We start from the raw sequence: 13,222 nt of genomic DNA, 5'->3' as shown, positions 1-13,222 counted from the left end.
CGTTGCTTTGGCAATGTCCCCTTTAATGCAGCTGAAGGCCGCGCGGGCCTCGGCAGAGAGGGGAAAAGTGGTAGACCGGACCAGGGGGCGGGCCTTGTCTGCGTAATGGGGGACCCATTGGGTGTAATAGGAAAAAAAAACCCAGGCACCGCCGGAGGGCCTTGAGAGTGGTGGGAAGAGGGTGTTCTAACAGGGGGCGCATACGGTCGGGGTCAGGGCCAATGACCCTGTTCTCCACGACATACCCAAGGATAGCGAGTCGTGTGGTTCTGAACACACACTTGTCCTTGTTATAAGTGAGGTTCAAAGCTTCGGCCACTTGGAAAAATCATTGGAGGTTGGCGTCGTGATCCGACCAGTCGCGACCACAGATGGTGATGTTATCTAGATAGGGAAATGTGGCCTTCAGTTTGTACTGGTCCACCATCTGGTCCATCTCCCTCTGGAAGACTGAGACCCCATTTGTGACACCAAATGGGACGCGCAGGAAGTGATAGAGCCTAACAGCTGAGTCGGTGGCACGAACCTCCTCCAAGTATGATTGGAAGCATACAAGCCAGTGTTCAAAGGCAAGAGCTGCTTCAGGGTCTTGGGGGTCCAAATCTAAGCGTTCTGGGCGTAAAACGGTTTCCATGTTTTATTCTTCCAGTCAATAAAATTGATGCACCATCAATAACTCACGCTGAGACTTAGGAAGCGAGATATCAGCTTTTATTGACTGGAAGAATAAACAACACTACATCCTGGGGAAAATGAGGGAGAGCAGCAGCCCACAGTCGCCTTTATACAAGGGTCTGTGGGAGGAGCCACAGGAGCAGTCAGCAGGGGTCTGTGGGAGGAGCCACAGGAGCAGTCAGCAGGGGTCTGTGGGAGGAGCCACAGGAGCAGTCAGCAGGGGTCTGTGGGAGGAGCCACAGGAGCAGTCAGCAGGGTCTGTGGGAGGAGCCACAGGAGCAGTCAGCAGGGGTCTGTGGGAGGAGCCACAGGAGCAGTCAGCAGGGGTCTGTGGGAGGAGCCACAGGAGCAGTCAGCAGGGTCTGTGGGAGGAGCCACAGGAGCAGTCAGCAGGGGCCTGTGGGAGGAGCCACAGGAGCAGTCAGCAGGGGTCTGTGGGAGGAGCCACAGGAGCAGTCAGCAGGGGTCTGTGGGAGGAGCCACAGGAGCAGTCAGCAGGGGTCTGTGGGAGGAGCCACAGGAGCAGTCAGCAGGGGGTCTGTGGGAGGAGCCACAGGAGCAGTCAGCAGGGGGTCTGTGGGAGGAGCCACAGGAGCAGTCAGCAGGGGGTCTGTGGGAGGAGCCACAGGAGCAGTCAGCAGGGGTCTGTGGGAGGAGCCACAGGAGCAGTCAGCAGGGTCTGTGGGAGGAGCCACAGGAGCAGTCAGCAGGGGTCTGTGGGAGGAGCCACAGGAGCAGTCAGCAGGGTCTGTGGGAGGAGCCACAGGAGCAGTCAGCAGGGGTCTGTGGGAGGAGCCACAGGAGCAGTCAGCAGGGTCTGTGGGAGGAGCCACAGGAGCAGTCAGCAGAGGGGGTCTGTGGGAGGAGCCACAGGAGCAGTCAGCAGGGGTCTGTGGGAGGAGTCACAGGAGCAGTCAGCAGGGGTCTGTGGGAGGAGCCACAGGAGCAGTCAGCAGGGGTCTGTGGGAGGAGCCACAGGAGCAGTCAGCAGGGTCTGTGGGAGGAGCCACAGGAGCAGTCAGCAGGGGTCTGTGGGAGGAGCCACAAGAGCAGTCAGCAGGGTCTGTGGGAGGAGCCACAGGAGCAGTCAGCGGGGGTCTGTGGGAGGAGCCACAGGAGCAGTCAGCAGGGGTCTGTGGGAGGAGCCACAGGAGCAGTCAGCAGGGGGTCTGTGGGAGGAGCCACAGGAGCAGTCAGCAGGGGGTCTGTGGGAGGAGCCACAGGAGCTGTCAGCAGGGGTCTGTGGGAGGAGCCACAGGAGCAGTCAGCAGGGGTCTGTGGGAGGAGCCACAGGAGCAGTCAGCAGGGGGTCTGTGGGAGGAGCCACAGGAGCAGTCAGCAGGGGGTCTGTGGGAGGAGCCACAGGAGCAGTCAGCAGGGTCTGTAGGAGGAGCCACAGGAGCAGTCAGCAGGGGTCTGTGGGAGGAGCCACAAGAGCAGTCAGCAGGGTCTGTGGGAGGAGCCACAGGAGCAGTCAGCGGGGGTCTGTGGGAGGAGCCACAGGAGCAGTCAGCAGGGGTCTGTGGGAGGAGCCACAGGAGCAGTCAGCAGGGTCTGTAGGAGGAGCCACAGGAGCAGTCAGCAGGGGTCTGTGGGAGGAGCCACAGGAGCAGTCAGCAGGGGGTCTGTGGGAGGAGCCACAGGAGCAGTCAGCAGGGGTCTGTGGGAGGAGCCACAGGAGCAGTCAGCAGGGTCTGTGGGAGGAGCCACAGGAGCAGTCAGCAGGGTCTGTGGGAGGAGCCACAGGAGCAGTCAGCAGGGGTCTGTGGGAGGAGCCACAGGAGCAGTCAGCAGGGGTCTGTGGGAGGAGCCACAGGAGCAGTCAGCAGGGTCTGTAGGAGGAGCCACAGGAGCAGTCAGCAGGGGTCTGTGGGAGGAGCCACAGGAGCAGTCAGCAGGGGGTCTGTGGGAGGAGCCACAGGAGCAGTCAGCAGGGGTCTGTGGGAGGAGCCACAGGAGCAGTCAGCAGGGGTCTGTGGGAGGAGCCACAGGAGCTGTCACGGGGGGGTCTGTGGGAGGAGCCACAGGAGCAGTCAGCAGGGGTCTGTGGGAGGAGCCACAGGAGCAGTCAGCAGGGGTCTGTGGGAGGAGTCACAGGAGCAGTCAGCAGGGGGTCTGTGGGAGGAGCCACAGGAGCAGTCAGCAGGGGGTCTGTGGGAGGAGCCACAGGAGCAGTCAGCGGGGGTCTGTGGGAGGAGCCACAGGAGCAGTCAGCAGGGGTCTGTGGGAGGAGCCACAGGAGCAGTCAGCAGGGTCTGTGGGAGGAGCCACAGGAGCAGTCAGCAGGGTCTGTGGGAGGAGCCACAGGAGCAGTCAGCAGGGGTCTGTGGGAGGAGCCACAGGAGCAGTCAGCAGGGGTCTGTGGGAGGAGTCACAGGAGCAGTCAGCAGGGGGTCTGTGGGAGGAGCCACAGGAGCAGTCAGCAGGGGTCTGTGGGAGGAGCCACAGGAGCAGTCAGCAGGGGTCTCTGGGAGGAGCCACAGGAGCAGTCAGCAGGGGTCTGTGGGAGGAGCCACAGGAGCAGTCAGGGGGGGGTCTGTGGGAGGAGCCACAGGAGCAGTCAGCAGGGGGTCTGTGGGAGGAGCCACAGGAGCAGTCAGCAGGGGTCTGTGGGAGGAGCCACAGGAGCAGTCAGCAGGGGTCTGTGGGAGGAGCCACAGGAGCTGTCACGGGGGGGTCTGTGGGAGGAGCCACAGGAGCAGTCAGCAGGGGTCTGTGGGAGGAGCCACAGGAGCAGTCAGCAGGGGTCTGTGGGAGGAGTCACAGGAGCAGTCAGCAGGGGGTCTGTGGGAGGAGCCACAGGAGCAGTCAGCAGGGGGTCTGTGGGAGGAGCCACAGGAGCAGTCAGCAGGGTCTGTAGGAGGAGCCACAGGAGCAGTCAGCAGGGGTCTGTGGGAGGAGCCACAGGAGCAGTCAGCAGGGTCTGTGGGAGGAGCCACAGGAGCAGTCAGCGGGGGTCTGTGGGAGGAGCCACAGGAGCAGTCAGCAGGGGTCTGTGGGAGGAGCCACAGGAGCAGTCAGCAGGGTCTGTAGGAGGAGCCACAGGAGCAGTCAGCAGGGGTCTGTGGGAGGAGCCACAGGAGCAGTCAGCAGGGGGTCTGTGGGAGGAGCCACAGGAGCAGTCAGCAGGGGTCTGTGGGAGGAGCCACAGGAGCAGTCAGCAGGGGTCTGTGGGAGGAGCCACAGGAGCAGTCAGCGGGGGTCTGTGGGAGGAGCCACAGGAGCAGTCAGCAGGGTCTGTGGGAGGAGCCACAGGAGCAGTCAGCAGGGTCTGTGGGAGGAGTCAGCGGGGGTCTGTGGGAGGAGTCAGCGGGGGTCTGTGGGAGGAGTCAGCAGGGGTCTGTGGGAGGAGCCACAGGAGCAGTCAGCAGGGGTCTGTGGGAGGAGCCACAGGAGCAGTCAGCAGGGGTCTGTGGGAGGAGCCACAGGAGCAGTCAGCAGGGGTCTGTGGGAGGAGCCACAGGAGCAGTCAGCAGGGGTCTGTGGGAGGAGCCACAGGAGCAGTCAGCAGGGGTATGTGGGAGGAGCCACAGGAGCAGTCAGCAGGGGGTCTGTGGGAGGAGCCACAGGAGCAGTCAGCAGGGGTATGTGGGAGGAGCCACAGGAGCAGTCAGCAGGGGTCTGTGGGAGGAGCCACAGGAGCAGTCAGCAGGGTCTGTGGGAGGAGCCACAGGAGCAGTCAGCAGGGTCTGTGGGAGGAGCCACAGGAGCAGTCAGCAGAGGGTCTGTGGGAGGAGCCACAGGAACAGTCAGCAGGGGTCTGTGGGAGGAGCCACAGGAGCAGTCAGCAGGGGTCTGTGGGAGGAGCCACAGGAACAGTCAGCAGGGGTCTGTGGGAGGAGCCACAGGAGCAGTCAGCAGGGGGTCTGTGGGAGGAGCCACAGGAGCAGTCAGCAGGGGTCTGTGGGAGGAGCCACAGGAGCAGTCAGCAGGGGGGTCTGTGGGAGGAGCCACAGGAGCAGTCAGCAGGGTCTGTGGGAGGAGTCAGCAGGGGTCTGTGGGAGGAGCCACAGGAGCAGTCAGCAGGGGTCTGTGGGAGGAGCCACAGGAGCAGTCCAGACAGGTATATGTAGTTCACCACACTGTGTTCCTCCAGCACCTTGCTTTTAGCTCCTGTTCCTGCACTTGCACTCTCCTCTCCTGTGCCTCCAATCATGGACACTATTCCTGTAGGCATTCTGTGTAAATAGTTGAGCCACGCTTCTCCAGTTCATTCATCACAAAGTACAATGCAGAGAGATTACCTGTTCACAAACTGATCCCTACCATTAGTGACCTTAGTTACTACTCATTACAGGGTGGCCCACAGATACACAGCTGAATTTCCCCATGGGGATGAATAAAGTATCTATCTATCTATCTGGTGGTGACTTAAACATGCCATTTGGTACCCAGGTCCTGAGGAGGATGCTGCACATTTATGGTCTTTTGAGGGGGTCTGGAACTTGGGGCATATTCATCAGGATGACATTTTAATCCTCCAAAACAGAGCAAAACAATTTCTAGACAAACACCTTTCAACGGGATCAAATTGTCTCAGTAGAAGTGGTAAATTCTGTAGAATATTTCAGGCATACAATATACATTCCATCTCTCAAAATTTAAATGCAGGGAAGACCACAAAGATTAAAAAAATACTGCAATTTAAGTTTTTATAGGTGGTTGAACTTCCACAGGGGGTTTATAGCAATCCACTCAATGCTCATAAATTACATAAGTAGCTTTGCACATTCAAAACCACCCAACTAATAATGTCACATGGTCTGGCATGCTAGATATTTACAACGCTTTATACAGACAAAACAGTTAAATGTGCTGTTAATTTCCCCTTAGAAGCCCACTTCGATTCAACCTATCTGTGACATTCCCTTTGTTCTTCACAGTCCAGTCCCACCTTCTGTTACACTGAAATTAACCTGCTCTGAAATGTTGCAAGGTTTCAACCTGAAATCTTGATAGTTCCTTTTCTCCCACATGTACTGCTCAACTCATTGAGTTCCTCAAACAGATCGTTTCATGGACATGAAATCTTAACTGTTCTGCTGTTCACAGATGCTGCTTCATCTGCTGCATGCTTCCAGCATTTTCAGTTGTTACTGGACCTGAAATGTTGACTCCTTCTTCCTCTGCAGATGCTGTCTGACTTATTGAGTGTTTCCAGCATTCTCTGTTTGGATTTCAGACTTCCTGCATTTGCAGTTTTTTTGATTTTCTTTCCATCTGGATTTTTTTTGAATAGGCACAACTGGAGTAACTGCAAGGATTGTATCCCCAAACCATCTACAGAGTGGCGACTATTTCATTTAAGGACAGAACTTGGAAAAATAAATCACCTCTACAATCTTCCTCTTCCTCCTCTTCTTCACCCTCCTCTGTCTTTTTGTCATCTGTTCTTTCCTCTTTCTGAGAACTGGTGTTGATGTTCATCATGCCGATATCAGGCAGGCTTCCATCCTGATTCACTAACCTGTGGAGATATTAGGACTGTTACGAAGACATCAAGCACAAGGTGTGGCCCTATCAGGATTAGGTTCAGAGGCGTCTTGCCATAGAATGTCAAGCACGTTACTCTAGCTTTTTGACAGACGTTTTTCCATATGAGCATATTAGAATTAGGAGAATAATTGGCACATGAAGCAACTGTCTAAAACAGCTACATATTAAAATTGCTGCTTCAAGATTATGATTCAAAACTAAACTTGACATTTTCCCGATGGAGAAAAGTGTCATAGTTTAAGTTGAGAGCATGAAATGGCAAGATGTGAGAGCAAGCATTTCATGTCTTTGGAAGACTTACGCATTCTGACGATTTGACATGTATAGCTTGATTCTGTACAGAGTAATTCACACAGGAAGAAAAAGAGGATGAGTACAGCACATTATGGAAAGAATATTACAAAAGAAAAGATTTGCATCAAGCCAGACAAAGTTTATTATCTTCCCCATAAGCTGGAAACTGCTTCACCCTTCTGTGTATTTTAGATTCTGTGCTAAAGCTGCGTGCGTTTCTATTCAGAATAATACATGCAACCCTCATCATTCAATGCTGACTTTTGCAAAACCTTATTGCATTCAAACAGTAATGGCCATTCCATACTTGAGATTTGCTTCAAACTATGCTGCTATCATTTTGTTTTAGGTGCATGGTCAAAAATTAATTCAGCTTTAGTTTGCTGGAAGTGAAAATGACAAAATACTTACTTGCCAGCAGTCTGCAGCTGTGTGTGAATATTTCACAAAGTGAAGGAGGGAAAGCAACTTGCATGCTTAGGCAGGAAATTTAGATCATGCACTTTCTCCACAAGCTATACATGATAGCACTATAGCTTGACTGTACACATTTACCTTAAACTCTAAGAGCCCTCTCTACCATTGAGTACATTTACATGGAGTGCTGCCACAAGAAAGCAGCATCGATCATAGAAGACCCCCACCACACAGGCCATGTCCTCTTCTTGCTACTACCATCGGGCAGAAGCCTGAGGTCCCACACCACTAAATTCAGCAACAGCTATTACCCTATAACAATCAGGCTCCTGAACTTGCATGGATGACTATGCTACTCTGAACTGATTATATGACCTAAAGAATCACTTTCATACACGTTTTACAACTCATGTTCTCAGATTTGTTTTTGTTTGCATAGCTTGTCTTCTTTTGCACATTGGTTGTTTGTCAGTCTTTGTTTATGTATGGTTTTTCATAAAATTCTATTGTATTCCTTTTAGTCCTAAAAATGCCTGTAAGAAAATTAACCCTAATGTAGTACATGGTAACATATACATCCTTTGATAATAAATTTACTTTGAACTTTGAAGAATAACATTAGGAGGAATTCTTCTGTGGTCACTGGCATCAAGATGGAGTGAGAGAATCAGCTGGTGATTGTAATCAACTCTCACACATTTGTTTCAATGAAGGCAAAAGTGTCAGTGTCTTCACACCTTATACTAACCAAAGAGGATATCTTTCATAAAAAATTCAAAAAGGTTCTGTGCAATAGATTGATAATTCTTAATTCTAATTAAGTATACTCTTGCAGATAAATGTCAGTGAAGTTGAATTTAGTTATACTATAGATCTTTCTGCTGTGTTATTTATGCTGAACTAGGTTTTTATGCATCCAGAAAAAAATACTCCTGTTTACGTTGATGGTGCTGAGGTCAAGAGGATTGAAAGCATCACGTTCACAAGAGTGAATATGACCAATAGCTTGTCCTGGTCCAAATACAGATGCTATTGGCAAGAAAGCTCACCAATACCACTTCTTCCTCAGGAGTGGAAAGAAATTGGGCATGTCCCCTTTGAATCGATGCACCACAAAAAGCATCCTGTCTGGACGCATCATAGTTGGTATGGCAACTACTCTGCCCATGGCTGCAAGAAATTGCAGAGAACTGTGTACACAGCTCAGCACATCATGGAAACCAGTCTCCCTTCTACAGACTCGGTCTTCAATTCTCACTGTCTCAGTAAAGTAGCCAACATTCTCAAAGACATCACCCACCTGTCTTCTCCCACCTCCAATCAGGCAGAAGATATGAAAGCCCTAAATCTCATTCCAGCAGGCTCAAGAACAGCTTCTAGCCTGTTGTTATAAGAATGGATCCCTAGTACAATAGAATGGACTTGGAGCTGCACAATCTACCTCATTATAGCCTTGTACCTTTATTGTCCGCCTGCACAGTACTTTCCCAATAATTGAAACTCTTTATTCTGCACTCTGTTATTTCTTTTCCTTGTACTACCCCAATGCTCCATGTGATGAAGTGATCTGTATGGACAGCATGCAAAACAAGAGCTTTTCACTGTACTTCAGTTTGTCTCATAATAATAAACCAATTCATCAGCTTTTAAAATGAGGGAGTAAAAATTATCAGTGAAATTCTGGTTAATAAGAATAAAATAAATAGGAGCAGGAATAGGGAGCCACCTCTTCCATTCAAAGATTATATATGAGATTTATTTGTCACATGTACATTGAAACACACAGTGAAATGGATCGTTTGTCTTGTTGGAGACGTGCTGAGGCCAGGCCGCAAGTTTCGCTATTTTTCCAGTGCCACTGTAGCATGCCCACAACATGGCTTTAGAATGTGGGAGGAAACCAGAGCACCTAGAGGAAACCCAAGTGGTCACAGGAAGAATATAAAAATCTCTTTACAACGGTGGTGGGAATTGAACCCCGATGTTACAGCTAGAACTGTAAAACTTTATGTTAACTGCTACACTACCAGGCCACCATCCATCAAATATCCAGAGATCAATTAATCTGTTCTGTATTAACATAATCACTGAGTATCCACAGCCTTCTAGGGAAATGAATTCCAAAATTTTGTCCTTCTATAAATGAAGAACTTTCTCCTTAGATAAGTCTTAAATGGTTTACCACAGTATCACAACCAGGGAGAACATTCTTCCTGCCTCAACTGTGAACTGCCAAAATTCTCTTAGATAAGCACATAAACAAAAGAAAAACAGAGGGTTATGCAGAGGGAATCTTTAGAATTGATTGTGGAGTAGGTTAAAAGGTTGGCTCAAGATGGTGGGCTGAAGGGCCTGTACTGTACTGGTCTATGAATTTTGTATACTTTATTGTGATCTCTTTTCAGTTTTCTAAACTTCAGATAATATAGTCACAGACCATTTTATCTTCCTTTACACACCAAACTTGCCTTCTCTGCAACCACTGAGTGAATCTTCTTGGAAGTACATTCTTTCATTAAGGCAAGGCAAAACAAACTATGGACCAATGCCCCCATATAATTCCAATAAGAATTCCTTATTCCTGTGTTCAGATCCTCTTCAAAAGAAAGGCAAACATATCATCTGCACCTAAATATTAGCAGGTACATTAAAATCCTGTTAAACGTCAGCACTACCCAATCTCACAGCATCTGAAATTTTGCTACTTTTCTATTAAATGCACCGAAGTAGATTATTTTTTCATTTTTCCACATTACATTCCATTCACCATATTCTCACCGCTCTCTGAACTTATTCGTATCCACCTGAAACATCTTTAGTTCTTGCTTTGTACTCCCAGTTCCACCTAGAGTCAAACTTATACAGCATGGAAGCAAGCTCTTGAGTCCAACACACCCATGTCAGCCGAAGTGCCCTCCTGAGTACCACTGTTTGCCTGCCTTTGGCCCATATTCTCTTTTCTATCCACGTGCCTACCCAAAAACATTTTACAATGCTGCAACTGCGTTTCCTCTGGCAAGTCACCCCACATAGCCACCACCCTATGTGTGAAAAGCTTGCCCCTCAGCTCCCCTTAAATCTTTCCCCTCTCACCTTAAACCTGTGCTCTCTAGTTTTGGATACTCCTGCCCTGGGAAAAAGACTGTGATCATCACTGAAGCTGTGTCCATGTTGTATCATTAAGCTCTATAAGGTTAGTCACTCAGGAGAACAGTTCTAGCCTATCCAGTCTCTCCTCATACCTCAAGTCCCCACAATCCTGCCAACGTTCTGGTGAAACTTTCCTGCAGCCTCTCTAAATTAATTGCATCCTTCCTTTAATATAATTACCAGAACTACACAGAATATTCCAAGCGTGGAACCACCACTATCATTTCAATGGTTCAACTTAATGTCAGAGAATATATACCTTCTTCAACTTGCAGTCCTTACATGTCACAACAGGAGTTGGGGTATCATGTTGTAGCCGTATCAGATGTTGGTGAGATGTCTACAACACAACTACAAACCTAGTTTAGTACTGTTGGTAAACTTGGTTCCCTCAGGAAAATATGTGACTTTGATTGTCAGAAGTTTATGGTCCAAGCACATGCCCTGGGTTACCCCACTAGTCACAGCATGATCTTAATTTTAGTTTCTATCAGATAACCAATTCTCAGTCCTGGCCAGTATATTACTCCCAATTACAATTGCTTGATCATCCTTCTATACTGGCCCTCATCTAACACCTGAAACTAAGTACACCACATCAACTCCCATATCTATTCTAATAGTCATATCCACAAATAACTCCAGCACATTGGTTGAGCACAATTTCCTCCTCAGAAATCCACATTTATATTCACCAAGCCTTTATTAATGATCCATCATGATCAAGTTCCAAAGAAAACAATCTGAATGTACTTTGAAGGGCAAAGTTTCATCTTATTAACACAGCAGTTTTCTTCCATTTCACTGGATATATTGTCAGCCAAGGTGTGCTTTTCTTACCAGTTTCTCCTATAAACTGTACTCTCGGAACAAAGGCATGCACAAACTGTGGAGGTGTGGGGATTATGTCAAGCACTATGCAGAACTCCTAATAATCATTTACAGTGAATGTTTAGGATGGGGTTATGGACCTACTCACACACACTTAGCTCAAATGAATAAGTATGTAAGCCTCCAAAAGCAATCTAACTTAAGGTCACATGCCCCACCTTTGAAGTAACATTGGAGGAGGTTTTAATGGTTTTAAAGGGTTTTGTGCAAGTTGAAGGAACTTTGTGGAATTGGAAAGCAAATGAATCTGATTCTGTGCTGCTCAGTAAACTAAGCAGCCTATCACAACATCTTGCACTGAATTAAGCCGTTCCCATATTACCTTATAAAAGTACCACTTTGCTTCAGACTGCTAATGTGAGGCTGACTTCAAAGGCAGCACCAGGTGATTGAGGGACATTATCATGTGAAATGAAGGGAAATTTAACTGATAAACACTATAACTCCAATCTCATCAAAACAGCAAGCATCAACAGATTAAACTGATTAGTAAAAAACCTATTAGCATGATCTGAAAATAGCAGCTCATTTTCTCTCCTTAGATAAACACACAGATACACTGACAATATTAGGTAATTAGGATGTCCATACCTGCTATGCATCAATATATTAACATGTCTGGTGGCTTCATAGAGCCATTATGCACTGATATTGTGCACACTGTAACATGATAATTAAGTGGTGAAACTTAAGAGAGGCGAATGAGTGACTGATGAAATCGACAAGAACTAAAGCAAGTTCATGAAATTACCTGCACAAACATAGAACATGGAACATGAGTAAGCCCTTCAGCTCACAGTGTCTGTGCTAACCATGATGCTAATCCAAATTAATCCCATCTGCCTGCACATTGTCTATATCCCTTGGTTTGCTGTCTGATCATGTGCTGTGGATAAAGTGGCTCTTAAATATTGCTAACGTAACACTTTCTAGCACTCCCCCAGCATCACTTTACAGACTCCTACTGCTCTTTGTGTAAAAAAAATTGCTTCTGTGTAAAAACACTTGCTTGACGTACAAACAGAAAAAGCTGTGCCAACAGAAGTTGGGACAGGTTTAACGTCTCAGCTCAAAGACCTTTCATCAGACATGCTGAACATTTCTAGCATTTTTCTACTTTATTCCAGATTCCAATATCTGCATTTTTTTTGCTTTTATAAATCTTTCTGGCACACAGTTTTATTTAATTACACTTTAGTGAAAAAATGAGGGACATACTCTGTTATTTGACATGTTTTGCTATGTAGGAATATTTGTTTCATTTTGAAATACAGCAATAATAGGAATGTATTTGGTAAACATTGGAGGAAAGAATTGCTGTGAAAGATATTGATGGTTTTTGTCAGCATTAAATATATGAATGAAAGAAAGAAAGTGGTTTTTTCTAGGTGAGGTGCTCAGTATAAATGAGTAATAATCATTATTTTTTGGAATTGGGATAGAGCCCAGCTACTCTACCCCAGTCCAAAAGCAACAGATTAAATGCATTGGGTTTGGGTCAGGTCACTGACTAAAATATGCATAGACCTTTAGTTTGGATTTAAACATAGAACATAGATGGTATATCTCAGGAGCAGGCCCCTTGGCCCACAATATCTGCGTGGATCACAATGCTCATTTCTCCTACCTGTACACCATTCATATCTATCCATCCTCTGCATATTCATGTATCTATCTAACAGCCTCATAAACTCCACTATTGTAGATGCTTACACCAATACCCCTGGCAGCTCGCTCCAGGAACCTACCAATTTCTTTAAAATTTCTCCTCTCACCTTAAAGGCATAATATTAATTACTTAATTTAACACAGAAAGAGGCCTCTTGGCCCATCAGTTCCATGCCAGCTCCAAAGAGAGAAATCTTTTCAGTTTCCTTCTCCCCATTCTATATTGCCTGGACCTATCACTCCCGCCTGCCAGTCAGCTTCATGTTTGATTCCAAATTTACCCACTCTTAGGGATAATTTACACTAATTAATGACCATTCAACACTCCTTTGAGTTAGGGAGGAAATCAGGACAGAGAGTTAAAAAAAAACACCAGATGGTGATAGGGAAAATATGCAAACTCTGCACATCTGGCACCATGATTAGGTTTAGTCCCAGGTCCTTGGAGCTACAAGGCCACATCACCACCATCCTAGCTGTGGCCGTGTAAGGAGACACACAAGATTCTGCAGATGATGGAAGTCTTGAGCAGTATACACAAAATGCTGGAGGAACTTAGCAGGTCAGGTAGCAACGAAGGAGGAACATAAACTTCTTATTCTGGCTTCTGCCCAACCCCACCCCCTTCCTT

The 13,222-nt window shown here is 48.0% G+C and overlaps 1 protein-coding gene across 10 annotated transcripts in view; it reads right to left on the bottom strand.

Annotated features, from left to right (window-relative positions):
• The window catches only part of piezo2b (piezo-type mechanosensitive ion channel component 2b), a 574,856-nt gene that overhangs the window by 122,912 nt on the left and 438,722 nt on the right, over positions 1–13,222 (bottom strand). For 6 of the 10 annotated variants that reach the window (XM_073047154.1, XM_073047092.1, XM_073047145.1 and 3 more), the window contains 2 exons: positions 6,473–6,505; positions 6,009–6,142 (listed from right to left, as the gene is read on the bottom strand). In XM_073047154.1, the coding sequence (XP_072903255.1) occupies positions 6,009–6,142; positions 6,473–6,505 (167 nt within the window). The remainder of the gene's footprint in view (positions 1–6,008; positions 6,143–6,472; positions 6,506–13,222) is intronic. The other 4 variants (XM_073047164.1, XM_073047111.1, XM_073047138.1 and 1 more) reach the window with 1 other exon arrangement.

The sequence above is a fragment of the Hemitrygon akajei genome, chromosome 1, assembly GCF_048418815.1.
Source record: "Hemitrygon akajei chromosome 1, sHemAka1.3, whole genome shotgun sequence".
Classification (NCBI taxonomy): Eukaryota; Metazoa; Chordata; class Chondrichthyes; order Myliobatiformes; family Dasyatidae; genus Hemitrygon; species Hemitrygon akajei.
Note: the sequence above shows the minus strand (reverse complement) of the source record. Positions and strands in the feature narration are given on the sequence as shown.